The sequence below is a fragment of the Dromaius novaehollandiae genome, chromosome 7, assembly GCF_036370855.1.
Source record: "Dromaius novaehollandiae isolate bDroNov1 chromosome 7, bDroNov1.hap1, whole genome shotgun sequence".
Lineage (NCBI taxonomy): Eukaryota > Metazoa > Chordata > Aves > Casuariiformes > Dromaiidae > Dromaius > Dromaius novaehollandiae.
Window position 1 is genome coordinate 26506780 of NC_088104.1, and position 24996 is coordinate 26531775.

At 37.9% G+C, this 24996-nt stretch overlaps 1 protein-coding gene across 2 annotated transcripts in view; it reads left to right on the forward strand.

Annotated features, from left to right (window-relative positions):
* The window catches only part of AGPS (alkylglycerone phosphate synthase), a 99123-nt gene that overhangs the window by 535 nt on the left and 73592 nt on the right, over positions 1–24996 (forward strand). The window contains exons 2-3 of one of the 2 annotated variants that reach the window (XM_064514996.1): positions 28–132; positions 18702–18779. In XM_064514996.1, coding sequence (XP_064371066.1) covers positions 18748–18779 — 32 coding nt within the window. In that variant the 5' untranslated portion in view covers positions 28–132; positions 18702–18747. The remainder of the gene's footprint in view (positions 1–27; positions 133–18701; positions 18780–24996) is intronic. The other variant, XM_064514997.1, reaches the window with a different exon arrangement.

The window sequence follows — 24996 nt, forward strand, 5'->3', positions numbered from 1 at the left end:
GGGTTTTGTTGTTTTCCATTGCCGCAGGGTCAGGTGGAGGAGCACCGAGCGATGGGGAGTTTCAGGGTAAAGGCTCCCGCCTAGCCTGGGGCACACGCCACCTGTGTACACTAATGATGCGTGCTCCAGAAGGTTAGTGATTTTTCAGCGTTTTCGTGTTTCTGCATAGGAAATACAAATTCACAGTGAGACTGTAAGCAATCAGAATCAGCCAGCTAGTTCACCTCTAGCTACTTTGTGCAGGGCTCTGATGTCCTCTTTCCGTTTAAGCCTCCCCATCAAAATAGTTTGCTAAATTTAGAAGGCTTCTAAAAATATATTTTCTACACTATTTCTAGTTGAGTCTCTGCTGAACTAATAAGTTCCTTCTGTAGTCTCTATACATACTTTTCCAATATACCAATGTAATACCTTTTCCAAAGCTGCTGTAATTCCCTTACATCTATTTTATTACTTGTGTTGTAGCCCCAGTTGATACTACAGATACTGACATACATTATTTGATCGTGATCAGGATGGGTTGACTTGTATGCTTGAATCTCGCGTAATATTTTTTAGACAGATATAATGAAAATGCTCATGATATTAAAATTTCAGAATGTCCTTTATCAGTCAAAGATGTTATACTGGCATGGGATCAGATTAAAAGAAAACTGTATCACCATGTTCTTTATTCAGTCTTTTATATGCCAGTTCTTTCTGGAGTCTTAGCACAGCTACTTATGTATCTAAATATTTCATACTGACATAGCACTTGGTAAATATAGGCTGCATGTAGTTAAACAATGAATTCAGCACTGGCGGAAGAAAGATGGAAGTCACGGCAAAACGTAATGGAATGCAGGTGTAACCTACAACACTAATGGATAACCATGTGGAGTTTTATTAGAAATAAAAGAAAGATGGAACAACACTATAACGGCGTTATCAGTTTGCATATCAGCTTCCCCAAAGCAGAAGAATACCAAACAAATGACCAAACTTACGAACTGTCCAAAACAGAGATAAGAAGCTGTGTTTTAGTACACAAAAATCATTGGGAATTTATACCTTTGGACTACATCCCCTGCCTCCCCAAAGCAATAATGCCATTGGTCCTTATACCATATGTGTCAAACACATAAAACACTGTGGACTAGTGACAAGGATTTAACTTCTTCAGTTATTTCATATGCCTTCAACAACATATCATATTCCTTAGGTATGACAGCAAGCACATGCCACAGCACACCTAAAAATAGGAGGGAATGCCTTAGAGCTGATGAGCCACAGGCCTGTATCCCTACTGTGTCATAGTTACCAAATTATTTGAGTGTCTCATCTTAAATCACTTGTCAGTATTTGATAAACAGCATTTATCAGAGAATAGGCTGGATTCCACCTGGAAATTCAAGTAGTAGTCAAGTACTTAATTCAGTACACTGAAGATGGCTTTGAAAAGGGTATGACCGCTTCCAATGTGTCTGTAGACTAGCTGACAGTATATGACACTGTATATCTTTCAAATGATCCTTTGGTCATCATTTTAGCCCTCTTTTGAGGCTCCTTTCAATGATCTACTATAACAAAATAACATTGAATTAGTATGCTCTTACTATCTCTAAGAGAAAATTAAACTATTCTATTGTAGGCTAATCATGAAAACAAAAAGTAGCCTACCACCATATTTATACGTAGCTTTGTAATGTCTGCAGGAATGATCAACCAATCCATTTTACTACAAGAAGTTTTATCTACGTTATCTAGAGTGGTAACTGTGTATCACTACCTAAAGCAAGGTCTTTGCCCATTACTATGTTTTTGGATTATTATATCAAAATCAATCATAAATTAGTCTGAACTTGAAAATGAATCTCTTCACATTTGAAGGCCTAATTTAAAGTAAACTGGATTGAGTTGCACAACTGGAATTGTGCTTGCCTACTGGAATTCAGTCTCTGTGGCAGAGATTCTGTGGAAGAGATACTTGGTCATTTCAAGGCAGATGTAGAGAAAACAAAGTAGAAAAGAGGCAGCTAGAGTAATATATTGAAGAAGCTCATAAATTCTAACAGAAGGGCCAGTTCTCAGTTAGCACTGGGAACTGCCATACTTGCATTCAGGTACTTGACACCCAAACATATATGCTTTATAGAGGGAAGTTGGTATCTGCAAAAAATTGAAAACCATGAATGAAGGTTGCTGATGCCTTAGTGGATGCCTGAGTTTGACTAATAATGAGTAATCTATATGTCCTGCCATGATCGCCCCAGCAGAACTCAAAGAAAAAAATCAGTAGTACAACAGAATAACATGACACAGTGAGACACACTGTAGCCATGAGTGGACTATAAAGTCATGTCAGATTTTTCCTGCTGCAAGGGCACTATTTAGAAGTTTGTCAGTGTCTACACTACTGGAGATGTAGGTGTCCATAGGTGTGATCTGAAGGAATGACTGAAATGAGTCTAACTGCAATAACAAATTGAGCCTGCAGGACAAATGTAATGTGCAAAAGGTGAATGGCAAAAACATGTAAATAATAGAGAACCCCAGGCAGATGAAAATTAACTGATCTTCACAGTATGGAAAAAGGCATGAAATGCTGAGGATTCAATTCAGATGTAAATCAGGCTGTGGCATGTGCCCATTGTTCATGAAAGATAATCTAATATTGTGAATATGCATTTGTAGATTATATCAGGCCATATAGATCTCAGACCATGAACAGAAATTTCCTTCTTATAACTTGAATTTGGACTAATTGAGAAAATCACACACACACACAAACAATCATATGTAACAAATTCAGTGATTTTCTTTTCCAGAGTTCTAAGACTTTCTATTTATGGGGCTGTATGGGTATTTGCTATTATGGAAAATCCTGACATAGATGCCACAACATGCAAAAAAGTCTTGTTCTGATTTAGCTTCTGTGGCTTGAAGCCAGAATGTTGCTATAGTCTTTTCTCAGATTGGTGCAATATGCCTGTATTGGGTATTCATAATGGTTCAGATGTATTAGTTCAACTTACCCATGTAAAACATGACTAGTATGAAGATCCAGCTTTTGTGCTTGTCCTACAAGGTGCAAGAGTGTAACTGTATAAATTACAAAATAACAGAAGTGAGCAGTTTTGATAAAGCTGAAATAATTTTTAAAAATCTTTGCACAATCATGTTGCAGATGTCTGTCTATCTGAAAATATAGAAGGTGCTTGCTGTAGTTATATGAAATTGATATATCCATTTGAAGGAGGAAAAACCTTTCATCTAAGTAGATTTATTATATGCCTCTTTGGTAACTGTACTAGGTACAGTGGAAGCACTAGCTCTGCAATGAAAGTTTAGTTAAAACACATCCATAGTGCCACTAAATACATTATGGAGGCCTAAGCAGAACATGTTGCATCACTGAATGAAGTAAGTATACTGAAGTAGCCCTTATGATGCTGTGTCCTTGATCCCACGGAGGTATAGGGCATGGCAACAATAAATAAGTTGTGATGGGGAACAAGCAGCAAAATTTTAAGTAGCTTCCTGTGTATCATTTTTATAGTACCAGTCTAAAAGTGAATCCAACTGAATTCAACTAAAATGAGACTGTGTGTTGGAGACTGTGGAGAAACAGAGCTCTGAAACAGAAATGGGCTATCACGGTTTAAAGAACCTTTTGATTCCAGGTGCTCCCATTTCAAGATTCCTTGCAAATGATGGTTTTATTAATTACCATCTTTTGACTTTTTCAGTACTATAAAAGAAATAGCAAGCAGAAGACACAACACATTAGCAGAATATGAGTAATATACAATGTCAGTACATGAAAAATTGCCCTGAAACTATAAAGATGTCTTTTCTACATGCTTCACCTAATAAAAAAGCAAAAGAAAAGCAAATGGGAGTCTTATGGGTTGGTATAGATTGTATCAGAGTGCAGAAATACTATGCAAAGCTTAGCTTAGCAGCTTGCTTGGACCATGTGGACAAGGGTAAAAAAAAGAATAAAAGAAAAAGGAAGGACACTTTCTGGCCAGGACAAATAAAGGAGCATTGACTATATATTTCATGTGTGTTCCTTGCTTAATTTCTTTTCTCCTTTCCTTATCTTCACACCTTGATCCCAGGCAGACCAGTGCTTCATTTCTTATGAGTAATGCAACCATCCAGCCATCCAAAACTCAGCTTAATGAAAATGCTATATCTCACCACAACATTCTCACCATACACCACTTGAAGAAGTGCATTAGGAGCTTCTGAATCAAAATGTGAACTATAATTTTGCAATATTCTTATCTTCATTTGATTAGACAATCTGAAATACCTGGAACCACAAATTCCAGGTTTGTTTGTTACTTGCCTTATAGCTTTTTGTAAAATAAAGTTTTGAAGAAAACGTTTCCAATTAATATTGCATCTTTTTAATCCTGAAGGCAGCCTGTGAGGAACATTCAGTTTCTTTGGGATATAATAGTGTCTCCATATGGTATATATAGAGGAATTTGGGCCCATATGTAATGCTTTAGTCTCCACTTCTCCACTTGTAAATATGAACTTTTGTTCAAACACAGAAAAATTCAAATGCTTTTCTATTTGCCATATTTCTGTTCATATATGTGCATCTGCCTTGTAAAACTTACATATGTAGTCTGTATATGTTGACCTTACTCTTAGAGCTGTTCACCCATTTTTGGGATACTTCAGCTTATAATATAACAAGATAGATATACTTTCCAGGAGATCTGAAGTAGCTGAGTACATGAGTTAACTTATATATTCAAGAGTAAAGTATTGGTGATACTTTACTGAAGAGTAACAAGGAGTATAGAGGATTTTTAATTACACATATCATTTTAAATTTTACCAGTTGACTATTTTTGTATTTGTCATTCTTATTATTTCTGTTCTTGCATTAGAATTTTCATCAATCTTAATGTTTAGAAAAACATGTATTTTATTATCAGAATATTTTCTAAGATATTTCATGCTTTTTAAAATGATAGGACAAAGGAAAGATTTGGCCATACTTTTAGCTAATGGACTGTTAGCGACACTTTGGTGAAGTTCTTTCTGATATATCTGTATAATATTTTATATTGCTTCATATTGGAATAATACAAGGATAGAAGCTACTGGTGCCACCTATTGCTGAAAAGATATATTATAAAACCTTGCTACTTTTGAGTATCTTCAAAGAAAGGGCAAAGGAGGAAAATAACTGTTGGAAGAAAATATTTCAAACTGCTGACAGGTGTTGGAGACAAGTCTCGATATGCTGACTGGATTTCAGTCACATTGAATTTCTGAACACTGAGTCAGTGACTGTGTTGACTGGAACCCTAATGAGTAGTGACTCTCAGGATCTGTGATTTTGTGCAGGAACTTTTTTTGATGTTATATTTTTAATACGGACTTTCACTTTAAAATTAGTCCCAGTGATGACACTAGAAAAAACACTGATGAAAAGATTCAGTGAAACTAAATTTATCTTTAACTCAGTGATGAGGAGATATCCTCTGTTTTGTGGAGAGCTCTCTATGAAATGTAAACCAAGGACACTGGAATCAGCATCATATACAGCACAAACTCTGTCCCCTTCTTACATAGCAAAGTTATAAGACAGACCATGGATAGCTGCTTGGTTGTTGGCATAATGAGATGGTATGTCCTCAGGTATGATGGTTGGAAATCATCTTCCCTAATCCCTACCATCTAAAAGTTAGGTGAAGTTAATGTGCTGCCTAAAGTACAGTAGATGGTTCTTTCTTCACTTTTCAGAGAAGACCCTATGTCTAGTACTGGTAGAAGAGTAACCCTATACCTATAACCTTTTGCTTCATCCCAAACCAGTTATTTCATTACCTGGAACATGGGAATAAGAGAAGTTGCAGGCCTTTGTATATAAGTATGAACAAGTAGAGTATAGACCTTTACTCATTCTTCCTGAGGAAAGTTCAAATTTAAATTTGGCTCAGAGGAATTAGAAGTGGTTTATCTTCTGCTGGTACTTGTCTCATCCTATAAAGTGACATTGAAATGTTTTGAATGCATGACTGTCAGAGTTCCTGTTTTATGATTTGATGACTTGAAATGAAAATCCTTTCAAGCTGAGAAATTCATGAGAACAATGTGTTTGAAATAAATAAAAGCGCTTGTAAGGATAATTTAGCCACTTCGTGGCAGTATTTTCGAAGCCTTTAGAGGAACTCTGTACTCCTGTTCATTCACAGTGAATGTGAAAGCTGTGCAAACAGCATTCTGTTCTGCTTACCTTTGCAACAGCACGCTGATCTATACTCATCAGATAACACTTTTCTGAAGAGTTGTTTATAATGCTTTTGCACAGGCAGTTGCACAGGTGCACACTTTACCAATGTTACAAAATAAGAATTCACTTCCTACTAAGTAAGCTTGATAAAAAACAAAAGAGAGGACATTTCTTGGTTGTTGAGCTTATGTCTTCCACACAGTGAAAAGTCATGATGACTTTTTGGAAGTATCAGTTAAACAATTGTTTTAATTTACTTTCAGGAATACTTTTGTATTCCTCTTCAGGCTAGAAAATTTTCAGTTCTGGGTGGTAACAGCTCTGTTACATTGCCATCTAAATCCTTTACAGATTTTGGAGAATTTGCAGAGCCACAAGCTCCTTTCATCTGGAACGGTGTGCTTTTAGGAGAAGGAAAACAAGCCAGTGAGGCTTTCACACAAAACCCAGTGTGTCAGAGTAAGCAGTCTGAGGCCTTCCTTGCTATTACCTGTCCAAACACCCTAAAACTGCTTCTTTCCAAAAGAACTGACAAGTAGTGATTAGAGCCACACCTCTAAAAGGAGCAGGAGAGCTCCCTCACCATACTAATCCAAAGTTCTTTGCTGTGTGCCTACCTCAAATTCCTGTTCTTCTATGAGGGCCTTGCCAAAGAACTGTGGTGCCCACTCCTTCTCCTGGGTCAGTTGCAATCTACCAAGTTGTTTTCTCATGTTTCACTCCCTGTGGACTATGGACTTTTAGTGTTAACTTGTGTCAGCCTAAATAATTAAAAGCAATGCAAAGTGCACACCAGCAAATTAGAATGGTTGAAAATGTGTTCGTTCTTTCTCAAAGAAGGGAACAAACTCAAATCACAGTCAACAAGAAAATGAATAAACTATTTGGTGATACCATGTTCAACAAAATAGCTTAATAAAAATGAAATTATTTAAAGTAATATTCAAATCGCAAAGCTGCCATTGATTTAGATTCCAATTATACAGAGGTAATTATTAACAAACTGCCTCATTCAGTTTCGTGAGAAAACAATTGGAAGCTTTAATGTCCTGGAATCTGTAGATAATAAATAATGTGATCTGGACTCTTTATCTGACTAGGTAAAGAGACTCTTTACCTGACTCATTCTTCCTTTACCCAGGCATATTAGAATATAGGTATGTCTGATGAAAGATATTTTTATGACCTTCTGAAGCCAAAACAATTCTGGAGTAATTCTAAAATGGGATAACTGTTCCAGAATTAAATATTGAATTAAGCTAAAATAGACCAAGGAGCTTATTCCAGAATTAATGACCCTGTATCTCTTGCAATTTAAAATTCAGTTTAACTTCCATGAATTGAAAAGGTTGCAACCTGAATTCCACTCAGTATATTAGAAACAGTTTTAAAAGACTTAGTGTGTGACTTCAACTACTGAAGTATGTAGCTGAAATATGTAATTATGTTATTATATAAATAAACATACTACAAAGAGTTTGAAGCACAGCATGTGCTTTGTAGTCAGAACTCCATATCTGATATGCTGTTGAACTTACCACCATCCTTTAAATATGGGAATGCATTTATGTCGTAGCTGTCATAGGTGTGCTGACCCACCTCCTATCTGCCTGCTTATGCCTTTAAATTGCCTATGGGAATGCATTTATGTCGTAGCTGTCATAGGTGTGCTGACCCACCTCCTATCTGCCTGCTTATGCCTTTAAATTGCCAATTGTTCACAGGACCTCAGAGAGCTTGGACGTTTCCCAAACACACAATGTAATTGTTCTTGGATTTTTTGTTGCACCCACCCCCAAATATAGAAAGTGTGAAAACAAGAACAATGTCAAGGTTCTGATACAAAAGATGAGACAAGCATCTGGTAGAATATCTGCTCTGTCAAAAAATTTTAGGATATTAGTGGTATCTGTAGAAATAGAATTAATAACTCAAATAGTTAGTAAACTATAATATATTCATAATCCCTTTCTAGGAAAGACCTTTATCCTCTAACTCACCATTCTGTTTGTTTTCTGCTACCATGAAAGACTTTGCTAATTAGGGGAAAACTGAGTTATTTCCTGTTCTGATTTTCAAAGAGGAAAGGAGGATCTGGCTGCATTATTGCCACCTTTTTTCTTTTTTGAGATTTTCTTCCTGATAGTCATATGATGTGGGAGTATAATATGTTATTTCCTCCTTCAGACTCCTGTCATGCCCATATATTCTGCTAACCCAGCAAGCAGTGCTCACTTACTATGTTTGACGTATACACAACCTGCTGACTCTGTTCATGCTGCTCTGAAAGACCTGCTCTTGGAGCAGCCATACACACAGGATGCTCTGCTCCTTGTCCACAGGGCTATTACACAGACAGCTTGTAAACTATCTGTGACTGTCAGTGCAAGCCTGTCTTGATGTATCTGGTGGAGTGCTAGCTCCCAAATGTGCTCAGATTTGTGAAGATCCAGGTGGACAGACTCCAGTTCTGCATGAGAAAGCTCTTATAGGCTCACTGCTTACTGGGCAGCGTAGGTAATACCCAGAACAAGTTGCATAGATTTGCTCCCAATGTAAATGTGTCCTCTCTGCCTTGGTGTGAAGGAAATAGTCAGAAATGCAGAAACCATGGAGTCTGCTGTCAAGTTTCTGTTGGTATTTTGTCTAGTTCTTTTTTTTTCTTTTCCTTTCTTTAGTTCAACTTCAGCCTCTGACTTGCATCTCTTTGTCCTGTCCTAAATATGTCATGGTGTTCCCACCCATTGGCTTCACTCCTAATCATAGCTCTGTTTGTATGCTATAAGGAAAGTGTAATACACAGGCTAAAGTATGAACTGTTTTGAATATCAAGTAATATCATGCAATCGGTGTGATCCTCAGCAGCATACTGGACTGTGTGCCTACTTGATTGTTTGAGCATATGGTAGAAACAGGGAGTTTGCCTCTGAAAGTGAGTTTCTGAGGAGACACAAACTAAGCTTGATTCTCAGAATGCAAATGCAACCCTTATTTTTATACGCTCTTTTGCATTTGCTGCTAGAGTAATTTGGCAGCTGCTCAGAAATGCCATCTCCAAAGCAGTACTGGGATCTCTGTCAGTCCATGACCTGCTGACCTTCTTTTGCTTTTTGTTTCTAAATACTTTGTTCCAGAAGAACAAGTCCATTATGGGTTCCCCTTAATCACCCTTAGAGGTTTGGACAAGTTAAACATAAAAGACGTATTTCCAAATAAATCTGGCCCTCCAGCCACTGATTAATTTTCTGGCTTTTTTTCAGAACTCTTTCTCATTTGTCTTTGTCTTTTTGATAGTATTATGGATGGAACTGAGTATTTAAGGCCAAAATCTTAAAGAAAATTACTTAAGCTGATGCTGTTACAGTTCTTCATATGAAGCCCAAAATTATATTGATTTTTGTCTTGCCATATCCTATTGCAAACTCACATCTAGTTGCCTGCGGAGAGGAAGAAGCATTTCCCATCATTCTCTTTTCCAGTTCGAGCTTTTCAGGCTATTTCTTCAACTGAAAAACTATTTGGAGTATTTGTACAATATTTGTCAGTTTGGCTGATTCTAGATCAAAACTGTTACTTTCTGGGTGTCTAATTTCTTTACATCTCATTTATAGTTCTCTCTTCACTGGCATGTGCAGCTCTCTGTAATGTACAGTTGTAATTGTCAGTATCATGCTGAAGATACTACTTTATTTTCCTGATGAAGATGTTAAAAATATCAGACCTCACACAAATACCCATCCCACCCAAAAAAATCTCACAGTTCACTACATGAGCTACCTTTCGTTTACACCTTTGGACACTATATTGAAGTTCCCAGTATATATTGGGGTTTCCAGTATACTGTGAACGATATTCAAGAGGGAAAAACCTACATGAGAGCAGGAGTGGCAGTTTGGTAGCTGGCAAAATGAGGCAGCTGGGTTGTAAGCAGCATGGGAGCTTCACAGGGAAATAGCTTGCTGCTGGCAGGATGTCATTAGTAGCAGCAGGAGGACATAAGGAGTCGGGAGACACAACAAAACTGCATATGTTATTGGCAGAAGACTGGTGTCAAATGGTCCCAACAAGGCCCACCCCATACTATCATAACCCTCATTTGAGTTTCAACTGCAGGGCTGATTATGTTGCTACTGTTAGAATAATTGTGCTTGAGGGAGTTGCCCTATTTGTTCCAAGAAAGCTGTAAAGTTGTCCCATTACTTCTGCAGAGCCTGTGTGTTAATGAGGACACCCTGATGGCTGGAGCCTGCAGAGCCTCGTGCTTGGTGCGGCGCGGCGCACCTACAGCGCTTGGCTCTGAGCTGGGGGCAACCCCAGGTGACAAGAGGTATCTGTTAGCCCACATTCAGGGGACAGGTGTTCCATAACAGCACGAGAAGTTACAGCTTACTTATCAAAGCCAGTTTGAATTAATTTTTCAGGTGAGGTTTTTATGGAATATGGTTTGAACCTTTAAAAAAAGTAGTCTGTTACATCTGCTGCCTTCTCTTCAGTCACTCCTTTTATAAGTCTGCCCAAAGAGATCACTCAAGTTTGCACAACAAGATTTATTTTTCATAAATCCACAGTGTTTGTTGCTTGTGGTCCTGGAACCTTCCAGCTGTTGAGTGTTTGCTTTGCAATGTTTGTAGTATTACTTACTAGGAACAGACATTATGTTTAAAAGAGACTGATGGCAAGTATCACTCCTTTTTCTTCTCAAAATTGGTGAGATGTTTGGTTAATAAATGTTCCTTGGTTTCCCACATTTATTATGGCCCTATTTTATAGTATAATTATAACTGTATCACATTTATTCTGGAAACTACCAGAATGCAGCTAGTATCCCTTGACCCACGCATAGAATGTAAATTGTTTCCTGTGTTTGTCTGTGGATTCTTAATCAAGCCATTTTCAGCCGAGCTATCTGCTTTCAAGGTCACAAAGGCTGTTTTATCGGAGTACGGTGTGTGTTATATCATGTTAGCTTTCACACTGTTTGTAAATGCAACAGGAGAGCTGCAGAGAGGTTGCTTGATGAAAACAAGTCCATTGGAAGGCTTATGTTTTGCTTAGGTGAGCTGACAAAAGTGAGCAGAACAAAGCAGGCTTGTCGTAAGTGCTATAATTTGTGATGGTCAGGAGTTAGGTTATTATGCAAAATTAAAAAGAATAAGAACTGTTCAGAATGTGAGATTTTTATTGCAGTTCATGCACAGAAATTTTGCTCTGCTAACATAGCCAAATAGTTGGCTAGCATTTCAACAAATTAAATTCCTGGGACTCTGCCTGGGACTCTGCCTGACTTCCTCGGAAAATCTGAAGCTGTTTTAAGGAGGTTCTGTGAGAAAACACAGAAGGCTGAATTTCCCTAACTTTAGCCTGCTTATAAGGGAAGGGCTTGTAGTTACCCTCAGGCATAAATTTGATTACATAAAGAGTAAGAAATATAAAATATACCATATTCTTTAATTCTAAATTACATTATTTGAGGTAATAAGAACTTCCATACCAGATCAAATCTAAATTAGTTGTCTGACAATAGTAATTCCCAGATGTCTCTGAGGAAATTGCCCAATTCTTCAATCTCCTTTTTGCCCCTCCACAAGTATAATGGATAATTATATAACAACCTGACTATAGGGGAAGTTATTTTCTAACCTCAGGCTGGTGGCTGATTTATGCCCTGAATTGTGAACATTTATATCCATTATGAATTTTTATCAGGTCCAATCTAATTCCCCACATAAATGTATGAATATGTATGTATAACCTTTTACTAAATCTCACTAAGCACTTGGCCTCAATGATACCATGTGCCGGCATGTTTCACAAGCATATTACTTTTGTCAGTTTTAAATATATTGCCTTTTCCTTTTATTATTATGATTGGTATTTATTTGTGAGTGTATCAGCAATAATCCCCAACATCCTTTTTCGCAGTCACTCCCTGACGTGACCAACTCTCAGGTCTGAGTCTGGGTGTCCCTGCTGGACCAGAAGGCAGCAATCTACTGCAAACTGACATTTTCTGCTCCATCCTCTCATAGGCCAGACCTAGTCTTTTACATTATGGATTGATGAACGGCAAAGAGATGGTGCTTTTAGTAAATGAAAAAGTTAAACTGCCTCAAGGACAATTATCATTCTACTGCACCACAACTTCCTGAATTTGCAAGTGTCATTAGAATTTAATGTTAAGAGAAGAGTTTATTTTAGGGGGTAAGAGATTGTTTTGGACCACTGAAAAGAAAATAATTTTCATTTGTTTAGGGTTAAAGAGGTTGTTTTGTGAAAGACTGATTGGGGAGGGAGGGATTAATTTTAGGGGGAAGTATTATAGCTAAACTTTATTTGAGGGGGGTAGATTATCTGATTATACTGGAAAAATGATTATACCTGGTAAAATAAGCTTGGATTAGGATTGATTTTGAATAGAAAAGTAAGAAAACATGATTTTACCTAAGGAAGGAATTTGACTGTATGAATATGTGGGCATTTTATTGACATAAAAAGTGGACTGTCTTTGACTGAAAGCGAAAGAAGATATCTGTAGGGAAGACCATACAAAAGTAAGCAAGACAGTGATTTCCTTTCTCGTCCCAAAACTGGACATTAACTGTATCTGCATTCATAGAAACTTGAAAGGTGGGCACATCCCAGGGTTGCCAAAGGGAAGATGTACCTTCGCAAATCAAACGTCGACTAAGCACCTGTAATGAAAGGGAGGCCATGAGACTGACCTCAATAGTCCGCATACAGAAAAGTCGAGGAAACCTTGAATCTGTGACTCCTCAGAAGATACACTCTGTGAGGAAATATTATCAGGCCAAAGAAGTTCATTTAGACAGACTGGGGATATATTCAAAGCCAGCAGAGATATTCAGAGTGGTTTCCTCAGACAGCAGAATTCAAGAAGCAATAATTACGCACGGAGAACTTCTATGATCAGGGTCAATATAAGGCATCTGTGAACTGAGCCACAAAATTTAAATCTTGATGTAAATTCTTCCATTTGGGAATGCTGAGAGATCGTCTTTTGTTGGTTCACTTAATTATATAATGAGCAGCTATGAATTTTTTATTCAGATTAAAATTTCCCTGGAACACAAGTTAATTTAGGTCTGAGGTTTTGGCTCAAGTCCATTCTCAGCATGTTCTGAATATAAATTACTGGCCTAGAACCATGACATGTTCAATTTATCCTCTATTTTATATGGGTGAAAAGTGCATGCATAATTCCGTGCATATCGCACTTTCTGTAATCTACTGTGACAAATAGAGCAAATAACTGAAACTGCTAGGTAAGACACTTTATTTTAGCCCACACCCAGATTTAGTTTAAATACCAGGCAAAAATGACATTTGAATTATTTGATTTGAGTCAATGCCAAATTCAATCCTGTGCAAACTCAGAAAGAGAGAGGAAAAAAAATCTTGGAATAAAACCAGTGATTTATGTGTGGGAACATAAGGCAATAACAAGCAGCAATCAAGGTAATGACAAGAAGGGACCACCGTGAAAAATCTGACAGCTTTTCACTGGAGCTACTGTTGTTGTGGGATTGGGAACAGGGGCGATATTTTGATACATGCATAATGACTACAAGAAAAGAAGACTTGGAGACCAGCATTCCCACTTCCACCTTCACATTCTCTATGCTATACTCACTCACAGTGCTTTGAGAGTCTTTATTGTCCAGTACAGTAGAAGAAAACAAAATTTCCCATTCTGGAGAGAAGAACAGAAAATAATGATGTTGCACTCAAATGATAGAAATTATACATGATCATAATCTCTTTCAAAATAATTACGCTACTTTAAGAACTTTATCCTGAAATAATGAACCTTGCTGTTGAGTTTTGGTCTTTTGGCTCAGTTTGATTTGTCTGTTAGTGTCTTGATTTCAAATTCAGGGAAGAAATGTAACCTGAACACCACCTAGAGAAAAAGCAGGACTTCCTAGAGTTCTGTCAGTGTTACACAGCCCATAGGGATTATGTTTTCCAGGATGATTTTATACTCTGAAATATTACTATTTTTTTAGACATTCTTTACTAGGTCACAAACCTCTGTAAGCAGGTTATATTTGTATAACCAAATGCTAGTGGTTCAGTTCAGAAAGACAGGCAAGACATCTTTTTGAGTTGTACCTACTCATGCCAACATTCAACTCAGAAAAAAAGAGATTGGGGAGTAGTTATATAGAAAGTTTGTAATTGCAGTTCTGTTTGGCCAGTTGTACCCAGAAAGACTTTGAATGAGCATTCTCTGAAGTTATGCACAGAAAGGTCCAATTCCTAGTTTCCGTTTAAGCAAATTTGTCCTCTAATTTGATGCTTCTCAGGGGGACTTTTGTTCTCTAAATTGTCATGCCAAACAGTTGTCCACTTTGTTGTTTTTTTCATAAAAAGGCACCTGTTCCATTTTAGATACTGTTCAGTCTGTTCCACTTCAGTGGTCTGCACTACTCCTCTGAGAACCCTGAGCTTTTGACACATTTTAGGCTGCCAGATCTCTAATGTTCTTTTCCCCAGCAGCCAATGTTGTTCTGAAACTCTTATGACTGAGCCAACTTCCGTTCCTTCATAAAGGGATACCCTCTTGTTATTGCAATTGAGGAGTTCCATAAGAGGCTTTTAATGTCTCCTGAGTGTTGTTATGTATGATAAAATCTTGAATTAAGCTTTACCTAACACTTGTTCATGCAATATTCATTCACTGGCAAATTGCATTTGTTTCTGCTGTTGACAAATAATTTTAGGTTTATTTCTAATACCACAATTACACAACCAGATTAATATATAACAGAATAAAATGTTACATGCTGTGTTTGAGTAAGAGGAGGCCAGAAGCCTGAATTCAGTACAATGTACACTGCCATCTTGTGTTCTGAAATTCTAGATAATATAAACATGCATGCTAAACATACAGCTTTTCACAAAATAGGAGGTGGCTGTAATAGAACAATATGCAAAGTTACCAAAAGATAGTTACTGTCAGGGTACAATTCTTTCTTTTCTTTCATGCAAAATAGTCCTTAAAATAGCAGTTCTCACTGGTAATTTTGAATTTGTCAGTTCTAAGGATCCATGTCTTTTAATTAATGATTTATGTGTAACCCAGTCTAAAAAAGACTACAGAGAAAATTCTGTTACAGCCAGGCCATGCTCCATTTCCAGCAGTAAGGTTCAATATGGACTCCGAGGAACAGATCTCTTGTGAGGTGGCCTCTGAGCTGGTCTAGAGTTGCCAGAGTGGTTCTATGCCAGAGGCTTCTCTTCAGCAAAAAATGTGTGTGATAGAAAAGGGAGTAGGTTTTTATTTTTAGCTGGAATCTCTCCCTTTGAAACAACTGTAGTCTGAACATGGCTAGATCATCTGAGGCTGCTCCAATATGCAGCAGACTACTAGCTAATTGGGTGAAGGAGGACCTAAAGCGACATTTACTTACAAAACGAAGAAAGAGAATCTAGCATCTCTGCCCTGTGGTGCTTATTTAAAACTGGATTCAAAACAAAAAAAACAATGACACATCTTGGTGAATGAAATAAGTATTGCATGCTTTTCCTGTAAAAATAATCATTCCTTCATAATATGCTGATCAAAGAAGCTGTGTACATGCAAACCTCCAGTTGCTTTCACTGAATCATGGTATTTAGCTCTGCATTTTTATTATGTATTTATTAATTCCAGCTTCTTTCTATAGTTGTTTACTATTGAAAATGTGTAGGAGCACTCTGAAAAACAGCTTGAAACAGTGGCTGTATAAAACCCAAAGGATTTATTCCTTGCAGCTGCTGTTGCCTGAACCAAGCATAATCGTGAAAAGGAAGTGGGTGCCAAAAATCAAATAATAAGCTTAGAGACAAGGAGCAGGGCAGGAAATAGTAAAAAGCACATCATGTTAACAAATGCCAAGTAGAAGGGCAGAACGGCAGAGAATATGAGCAGGAGGCAGAGGAGGAAGGCATGCTTGGTCTTACTTGCTCAAAGATTCCCTCAGGTTAGTTGCTTTCCCTGCCAGAAACCTTTCATTCCACCTGTTTAGCATTTCTTAGCCCATTTGCACATACTTCTGCAATATAACTTACAATATCATTTGCCACCTCTAAAGGCAGATGATTATGGCACCCATTATGACTTATGCATGCAGAGCTTCTGTCTCCAAAGGTTTCATTTTATGGTTTAAATAGCTAATATACCACAAAATAGAGTTCAAACGACCTCCCTCTATTGTGCAATGAGTGAGTATAATGATCCTAAAGAGCTTTTACCTCTGTAACAATACTTTTATAATACCTGGCCTTATTTTAAACTTGTCTTCAAAAGGCAACATGTATATTGCAGTCTGATTGCATAATCTGCTGTTTCAGTAAGATTAGAACATTAGAACTGTTTGCACAACACATTGCAGTCAGTGATTAAGTAGTGCAAAAAGCTTATTAAAAAGGACTTTGTCATTTCAAAATCTAGAATGCTTTGCTAAGAGCATTAATGCCCTTTCAGTTACTTTATCTACCTGCAAGATTCTTGCCATTTTTCTTAATTTCCTAGCATACAGTCATACTTTATTTTATATTCTTTTCTGTGTTGCAATGTAAGAGACTTTCAGACAGAAAAAGCTGATTGTCTACACATGAGGAACAGTAAAGTAGTTACTCAAATTGTGCTGGAAACTGTATCAAATAAAGTGGGAAACTGCTTTTTGTAATTTCTGTGCCATGGTAATCTCTAAAGGGGCATATGTATACCTCCTCACTAGTCAAATACGACTGTAACAGCTATATGTGTTAAGGGAAAAGCAGAAGACAGAAAATTATTGCAAATAAATTAAAGCTCTGAGAGGATAATAAACAGTTATTCTGTCCTTAGTGCCTGGAGGTATGGGTTGACAAGGCCTATGATTGTGGTCAGTCTAAGCCTCCTAAACCTCCTATGCTCCAGGTTTTGAACCTCTGCTAAAGGTTGCTATACTGGATTAGACTGCATAGTGTTCAAGTTTAAACCTGCAGATTCCCTTTTAGGGTGCCTTTGGATGTTACAGAAAGTCACAGTCATCTTAAAACTGCAGTCACCAAATGCAGTTGGGTCTAGCCAAATCTTCAGTGCCCTCGTGCATAAAAATCTTCAGAGAAAGAACTAGATTAGGAAATGGTAGATAAGAGTTTCATCCAGCAAAACTTCAAAGTTTTCTCCTTTAATTAAGCTTAATATTTGAGTTTTTTCCAGTGATACAAAACCTAATGTGTCTGTTATTCCAGCATTTCCTACTATGTGGTGGAAGTAAAATGCCACACTTCCCTGGAGCACACACTGTAGTTGCCTGAGGCCTCACTCCTGTTCTGCTGCTCAGGGAGAGTTGTCCGTAGAGAAGGCAGATCTGTCACAGAGCACAAAATAGTACGTGAACTTAAAATTATCAAAGGTTTGGGGTTTTTTTAAAACAAAGCTGTCTTTCCTTTAAAGTGTCCATCTGCAGGGCTATAAATGTTAGCGAGAAAGCCTCTACTTAGGTTTTATTTTCTGTTACCAAGAGTAGTTGGCCATCTGCTGGGTAAAAGGAAAGCTTTGCTTTGTTGCATTTGGAAGCAAAGGTCACAAATACCACAGCACAGTCCTTTGCAAATGATATGTTTATGCTGATCAGAAAATGCCTTGACTTCTTCAAAGTTGTTAACTCACCCTGTTTAGCTATCAAGGTCTCCTTAGATCAGAATCCAGTACTACGCAGTTTAAAATGTCTTTCATTTAGAGAGGCTGTCTAAGATTTTTGCTGTCCTCAGGCATGGAAGGACATGAAAAGATGAGGCTTGTTTTTTGTCACCAGATTTTGGGACACAACTTCAGCCTCTGCATGCCAGCACATGAGGTGATGTCTGTACTACACAGGGATCCCAGAACCCTCTGCCTGCTCTTTCTGGCCTCTGTTGGGACTATTTGGATTTGTCTTGAAAGTCTTCAGCAGCTAGGAGCTTGCTGCTAGTGCATGTGGCCAATATAAAGTCCATCAGCTCCTCAAGGCGGGCATATCTGCAGACAAGTGTCCAATATTTCTTAAAGAGCACTCTGGTGCTGAATTTTCAGATAGAGTCGGACAGAAGCCTTGATCCTGCTGTAGGGATTTAGAGAACTGAGGATCCTGCTTCACAAGCTCCCCTATGCAGAGGCATCGATTTAAATCAGTTCTTCACAATTCAGCATTCGAGAAGTCAGAAATGTGTGTGTTCAGCAGCTGCTGACTCCTGGGTCTTGCTCCAACTTTTAGTATATTTTAAGGTCTCTTGGTGCCAATGCACAAGGCACGATGGAGTGAGAATTAACAGAGAGAAAAAAAAACTTGCCATGAAGAAATTAGAGATTAGGCTATTGGAATTTTTTAAAAGCTACTCTGTTAAATGAAGTAAAAATGTAACTAATCGAAATGATAAGGTATGATTGATTAGGCACAATGATCAAGTCTACCTGTTTTCACAGCAAACTACAATGCCATGTAAGTCAGGTACAAGGTATAGAACCAGAAATGCATAATATCACCAGGAAAAGAAATCTGAGGTAAGTAATCTTTCCTTTTTAATTTCTTAAATCGTGTTTAGAAGCTCATTAGTAGCTACAATAAAATGTTTAGACACTATAACAGAAGTGCTTAGAAAATATTTTGTTAACCAATAGATGCTTCAGTTAACTACAAAAAATGCTAAAAAGAGTTTCTATAGAAGAAATGTGCTATGTCTCTGCATTCCTGCTCCAGGATCAGTGAACTCTCCACTGAAGATCCAGCATGACAAAGCAGTGCTTTCAGCAGGGATTCTTTTGTTGGAGGGTTTGAACAATGCATTGAGCAGTCAATGAGGAAATTAAAACACCTTATTGGAAGAATGAGTGAGAAACTCTCTCTAGCCATTTAAGGAATAATACAAGGATAGAAGAAAAATTCAAGTTAGGGGCTCAAAAACAGGCACTCCAGCTCTGTCTTGCTCCCTTGTGTACCAGGAGTCTCACCCTCTCCATTCCAGCTAAAATTAAATGTTTAAATAGGAGTAAGGCAGCTTTAATGCTCTTGGCCCAATGTTCTTTGTGCAAAGATGTCCAGGTTAAGTACTACTGTTGTCTCTTCAAGACAATCTTCCTGATCAACGTCTCAGTTTTCTAACTCTCCCTCTGCTAAATTTATCATGGTTTTATTTTTCCTTCAGTCACAAGATTGTATTATCCTTACATGCCCTCTTAAAACTAATCTATACATTGGCCAGGAGGGAGTGCTCTAGCAGGGGAGCTAATACTATTAACCTAGAGTCTTAACAGGCCTTGTTCCAGCAAGCTTGGGGAATGCTTGCCCTGACATTTCTTACCAAGCTGCTTTCAATTCACATGAACAGGAGGAATCACTTGGTGCTTCTTTTTATGCCTAGTCATTAGGTATATTTACAGTAGCACTTTCTCCCTCAAAGTTTGGCATTGCTTTCTTTACCCCCACTTTGTTTTACAACTGTTCCTTGCCCCTAAACTTCCAGTGCTGCAGTGCTGAGGAGCCATGAACAAGGACAGTTTGTTTTTTACTTCTCAAAATACAAAGAATGTTGTGTTAAAGAGAAAATAAATTCTGTTTCTCTCTTTCTCATTTGAAAGTGCCTATCTTCTTCAGTGATATCATTGCATGTAATGGAGCAGTAAGCTGGTCCCCCATCAAACAAAGAAAGCAGTAGAGATTAATTATCTCACAAATATTTTGGAGAATCAAGCAGTTCACCCATTTGTGCTGCTCCATTTCCCATGTTTTCAGCTGAAAGAGCAGGCTGCTGTCTAAATTGATGGTGTCCTTTTCAGCTGAGACCAGCTTAATCTATTTTGTGTTCTTCAAAAAAGGAGCTGCCTTTGTTATCCCTTGTATGCACCACATTTCTGCGTTGAAACAAAGCACTGGTGAACAACATTGGCTTGACAGTGCTTGAGACCGGAGTCCTCAGGTCTGGCAAAGCTGTGGCAGTAAGGGCATTTAAAGTGTCCTGCTGGTGCACATTTAGCAGTATGAGCTGAAGCCTTGCTTAAATTTTATATACTTAGAATTGTACGATACAGTCATCAGATCTGCAGATGAATTCAAATCACTGTCATAAGAAAGGAAGCAAAATTAAACAACTAAAAGTCAACATGTAACCAATAATTCCAAAAGTTAAAGGGAAGAGCCTTCCAGACTGCATCTTAGTGACTCATATGATTCAGTCTGCTTTAGCACTGCTTGCTTATTTATAGATAATGCTGCTGTTTAATGGTTCTTACCCATGACTGTCTACCCTACCCTCCTCTAGGAGGCTCTCACTCCAATCACAAAGGCAGTTTATCTGTCTACCGAGCAGCTGCTGAACTGCTCCGGTTTATAGCCTGGCATATTTACATAAATTGCCACTCATTCCTCTTAATATACTGTGCTGTAATTTCCAAAATCCTGAAAAATCATCCACTTTTACTAGCATCTCTGATGTTAAAACTGTATTTTAAAAACTGCAACAGATTTACATCTGAGCAGAAACATTGCTTTTACTTGTATGAGTGTTCTATTCAGCTGCCTTTGACTTTCCAGCCTAAATTATAATTGAATCAACATTTGTTGTGTTTCAACTTCCTTGAATTACTACTTGATCTAATTTTTATTACTACTGTTACTTCAGTCTCAGTCTCCTTATTTTGTTTCTCAGACAAGGCAAAACTGAAGAGCTTAGCAGCTAGTCTGGGAAAAGGAGAATGAAAATGAGGTGTGGAAGTTACATGCTTCTGCCCAAAACAAAATGCACTGTATTTAGTGTAGTACTGGTATAATGATAATTTAATTGAATGTAAACCAGGAGATCCTTCCCTCTGCTGTGGTTAGCCACATGACTGCAAAAACACATTGCGGCGAGGGGAAAGGACGGGATGACTGCACTCACCAGCTTGCAGTGAAGTCCTCTATTCACAGGTCAGTGCCTCCAGTTCTTCTTTCAGTGACTGGAATTCTTCCTTACTGTTACTCCATTCCTCTGGGAATAGCAGCTGTGTGACGTACAGAAGAAACCTGGCACTAGGTACACAGAAGATTGTGCTCATGGCACGGGCAGTCTCCTGCTGAAGCCTTCTGTAGCACAAGCATTGCTGGACATTGTTTGCCTCCATTATGTTGTGGTATAACTAGGTAGGGTACTTGATCCACTCTTGGCACAGGAAGAGAATCCGTTACATACTCCGTACCAGCAGCTGTCCTTGTCTACACTCTGCCTAACTCATCTATTCTATTATCTTTGTATGTTCCTGGATGTCTTTCTAGAATTATGATGCTAAGGTGTCTGCAAAAAAGAACGTGAAGCAGTAGATGTTTCATTCTGCTTTGACATGCATTTCCATTGAGATCATGGAAAAACCTTGGGCTTTAAGCAAAGGAAAAAATAGCGATGGTTTCACAGAAGTTTTCAGGGGAAAAGCAACCAAAATAATAAAATTATGTGAAGGGAACCCTAATAACAGAATCAAACACTTAAATGCTAACAGCTGCCATTTAAAGGGTGTTTCATCCATTTTAAAAAGTCATGTGATTATTTGTCAACTTCCATTTGTGAGTAGTTTTTGCGTGGCCTATTCAAATGCTCCTCCCATCCCAAGCATGTTGTTTACACAATTACATTGCTTAATTATGTGTCTGATGTTGCATACCTTGGTATCCCCTAGAACATACTCAGGTAATTTTCTTAAAATTTAACAGACACTAGAAGAAATTGTTCCTTCTCATTAAACTCTGTGGAAGGATTTGCAATAGCTGATTTGTTTGTTAAGATGCCTTACTATCTGACCTAAGGAGTTTGAGTTAACCACAGAAATTAAGTGTTACATCTTTAACTGAAGAAGGTCAAACACATTTTTACTAACTTACCTGATAAATGTCTATTTTCCAGCACTAAAGAATTCTGTAATAAGATTCTGCAGTAAGTCAAGAACTGCACAAATGTACTACTGCTGTTTCATCAGCACCTTTTTCATATTTTTAGCAAGTAAATATCTAACTTAAACTGCATGCAAGTAGAATCAGCCCTCTACATACCCTTGTATTTCCCCTCATTTCTTGAGATGTTATTTCTCACCCAGAAACTGTCAAGTTCTCAAACTTAGAATCCTCTCAAAAGGATACATATGAATTGAGTTTCTAATATAAAACACAAGCAACATTCTCCTCCACAATACAGTTTATGATCAAATTATATATTTATATAGCCTTAAGGAGGTAAAAGAACAGTTATTAGAATCAATAACATCTAGGGACATAAGCAAGGGAAATACGGAATTAAACAGATGTTACTACTAGGTCATTTCTTCCTTCTTTAAATTCTGAGAATTGACACAGATTGGGAAAATTTTATTGCAAACAAAGTACTTAAAATGAATTATTTTACAAAATGCCATAATGCAGTCATTTCCAGTACCTCCCCTGATGATTTGATATACATAAAGATCCTAGCTATATCCCGAGTTGATCTCAGAATCCACACACATTAGAATACAGGGGAATGTCAGAGCATATTGTTGAACATCCATGCTTACTGTGCCCAGCTCCTGCTGCCTCAATTCTACATAGAACATTTCTCTAGTGCTTGCAGGCTATCAAAGCAGTGTATCTGAGAAGATATATGAAGAGATATACATAACTATCTAAATGAAGAGAATAAAAATTATATGAATTAAAAGCCTCAGAAGGAAACTACCAGTTCTGTTTGGGAGAAATTCATAAATTGGACTGACAGAGGCAATGCTCATTCTCCAGAGGGGACTTTCACAGCTGCAACATTACCTGTCAGACTTCCAAAAAAGGGGCATAAAACTGAAATGAAAAATGAAGGTTCTGAAAGTAGATAAGGAGAACAGAGTAGTTATGAGATGAAGTCAGCAAGACAAAATGCAGGTGTGTGGGTGTTGCAATCACCAAGAAAGTGGTCAGGCAAATAATTTCCACAGAATCTGCCTTATGCTGGGCAGTTACATTTCCTCTTAATTGACAGCTCAAAAGAAAAAGGAGAGAAAGTCTTCAGGTAACAAAAAATGTACAAACCACACTTGAGGTCTTTTGGGATACATACCTTGAGAGCTAAGTGTCTGTACATGTTCAGTTATGCTTACTTTCACTGACAAAGCCAAAGGATGGCATGTGTGGTAACTATGTTTTTAGTTTTATTGAATTTTCTCAGCAAACAACTATGAAAGCTTTTTCCTTTGACAGGCTTTGATGTTGTGATAGGGCTGGAACTGGGCAGAGATATATATCTTTACACAGAGAGTTCTAAGGAGCTTGTCTTTCTTCCTTTCAGTAATTTGGTTCAGTAGGAACCTGCAAAACGTTCATTTGTTAGCAAACTATCACTGCTAACAATAGCAGTAGCTAAGTGGTTTTACTACCAGAAGTAGACAGAAATGAAGTGTCTTAGTCTGCAAAGGCTACCTTGAATTGGTTGATGCACAGACTCATCCATGCATATAACTAAATTTAGCAAGCATTCTTGCATGCATGTGTGATACACAGAAAGGAGTCAAATCTGAGTGTAACTAATACATGCATTAAATTCCACTGCAGGATACCAGTAAAGGTTTTAGTGAAGTCACAGCCATTTCAGAGGACTAGAAGTGCATTTAATATGTTGACAAGGATTTGGTACTTGCTTCTCAGTGATCAGCTCTTGCTCATATATAGGTCTATTGCTTCATGTAGTATGTTCAGACCATCCTGTTGAATGAAAGCTGAAATAGTTGATCATCGTTGATACCTTCTCTCCTTAATAGGAGAGAACCGAACACTATACAGACACATCCATTTCTTTCATGTTTGAGATGTCAGTCAGTAGCAGATCAAAACACTGAAGAGCAACGCAATGCTGCCCAGTAACCTTCCCACATAAAAATGAGTCAGCTTCTAGGATATCCCTAGATAGGAGGTTTCATTCAGGCTCTCTAGGCTTTACCCCACTCCGCCCCCTAAAAGGCTTCAGTTCCTCTCATCCTTGTGTAACCTTTCCAGATGCAGGCTGACCCTTAGCCACGGCTTGAGGTCCAGCAGGCTTCTCCCTAGCTGTCATCTGAGACCTGGGCCTTTCCCATCCTGTAGTGTTGAATCCTGCAAGCTGAGCCTCAAATTGCCCTAAGTTGGTAGGCAACAGATGGATGTGATATCTTACCCTCACTCTCCACTGACTCTACAGAGATGGCACAAAGCTTAAGTAGGTCTTGGATAAGCTGGTTCCTTTCAGGAAAACTTCTTGGTCCATTCAAATAATAAAATTCTTCCCAAAGGATGAATTACTCTGCAAGTGGCACATTCATGAATTTGTTTACGCTTCCTGCATTTCTGGTGATAAAATGACTAATCCAGGGGTAAGCTTAAGGGTTTATGCCCTTTTCCCCCTTTTTATTGTCTCATCAGCTCCTTCTGAGCCTATGATTCAGCTGTGGATGTCCCACACCCATTCTGTACTCAACAGCCAAAACCCCACCTTTTCTGTAGGTGGTGGCTTTTTGTACAGGGTTGTAGAAAAAACAAAAAGGTGTGGCCAATATGTTAGTGTCAGTCACATCTGAACTGAAGTAGAGCTGGAGAAAACAGCATCTAATACATACCTTATTCAGTAGGCATTCACTTTGTTTTAACAATGCAAGTAGTTGCATTAAGTAAAGACTCTTGAAAAATAATTCTTTTACTCCATTCATGTCCATCTCACCTGTTATAGAAAATTTCATTAGTTCTTTTGTTGTACACTAAAAG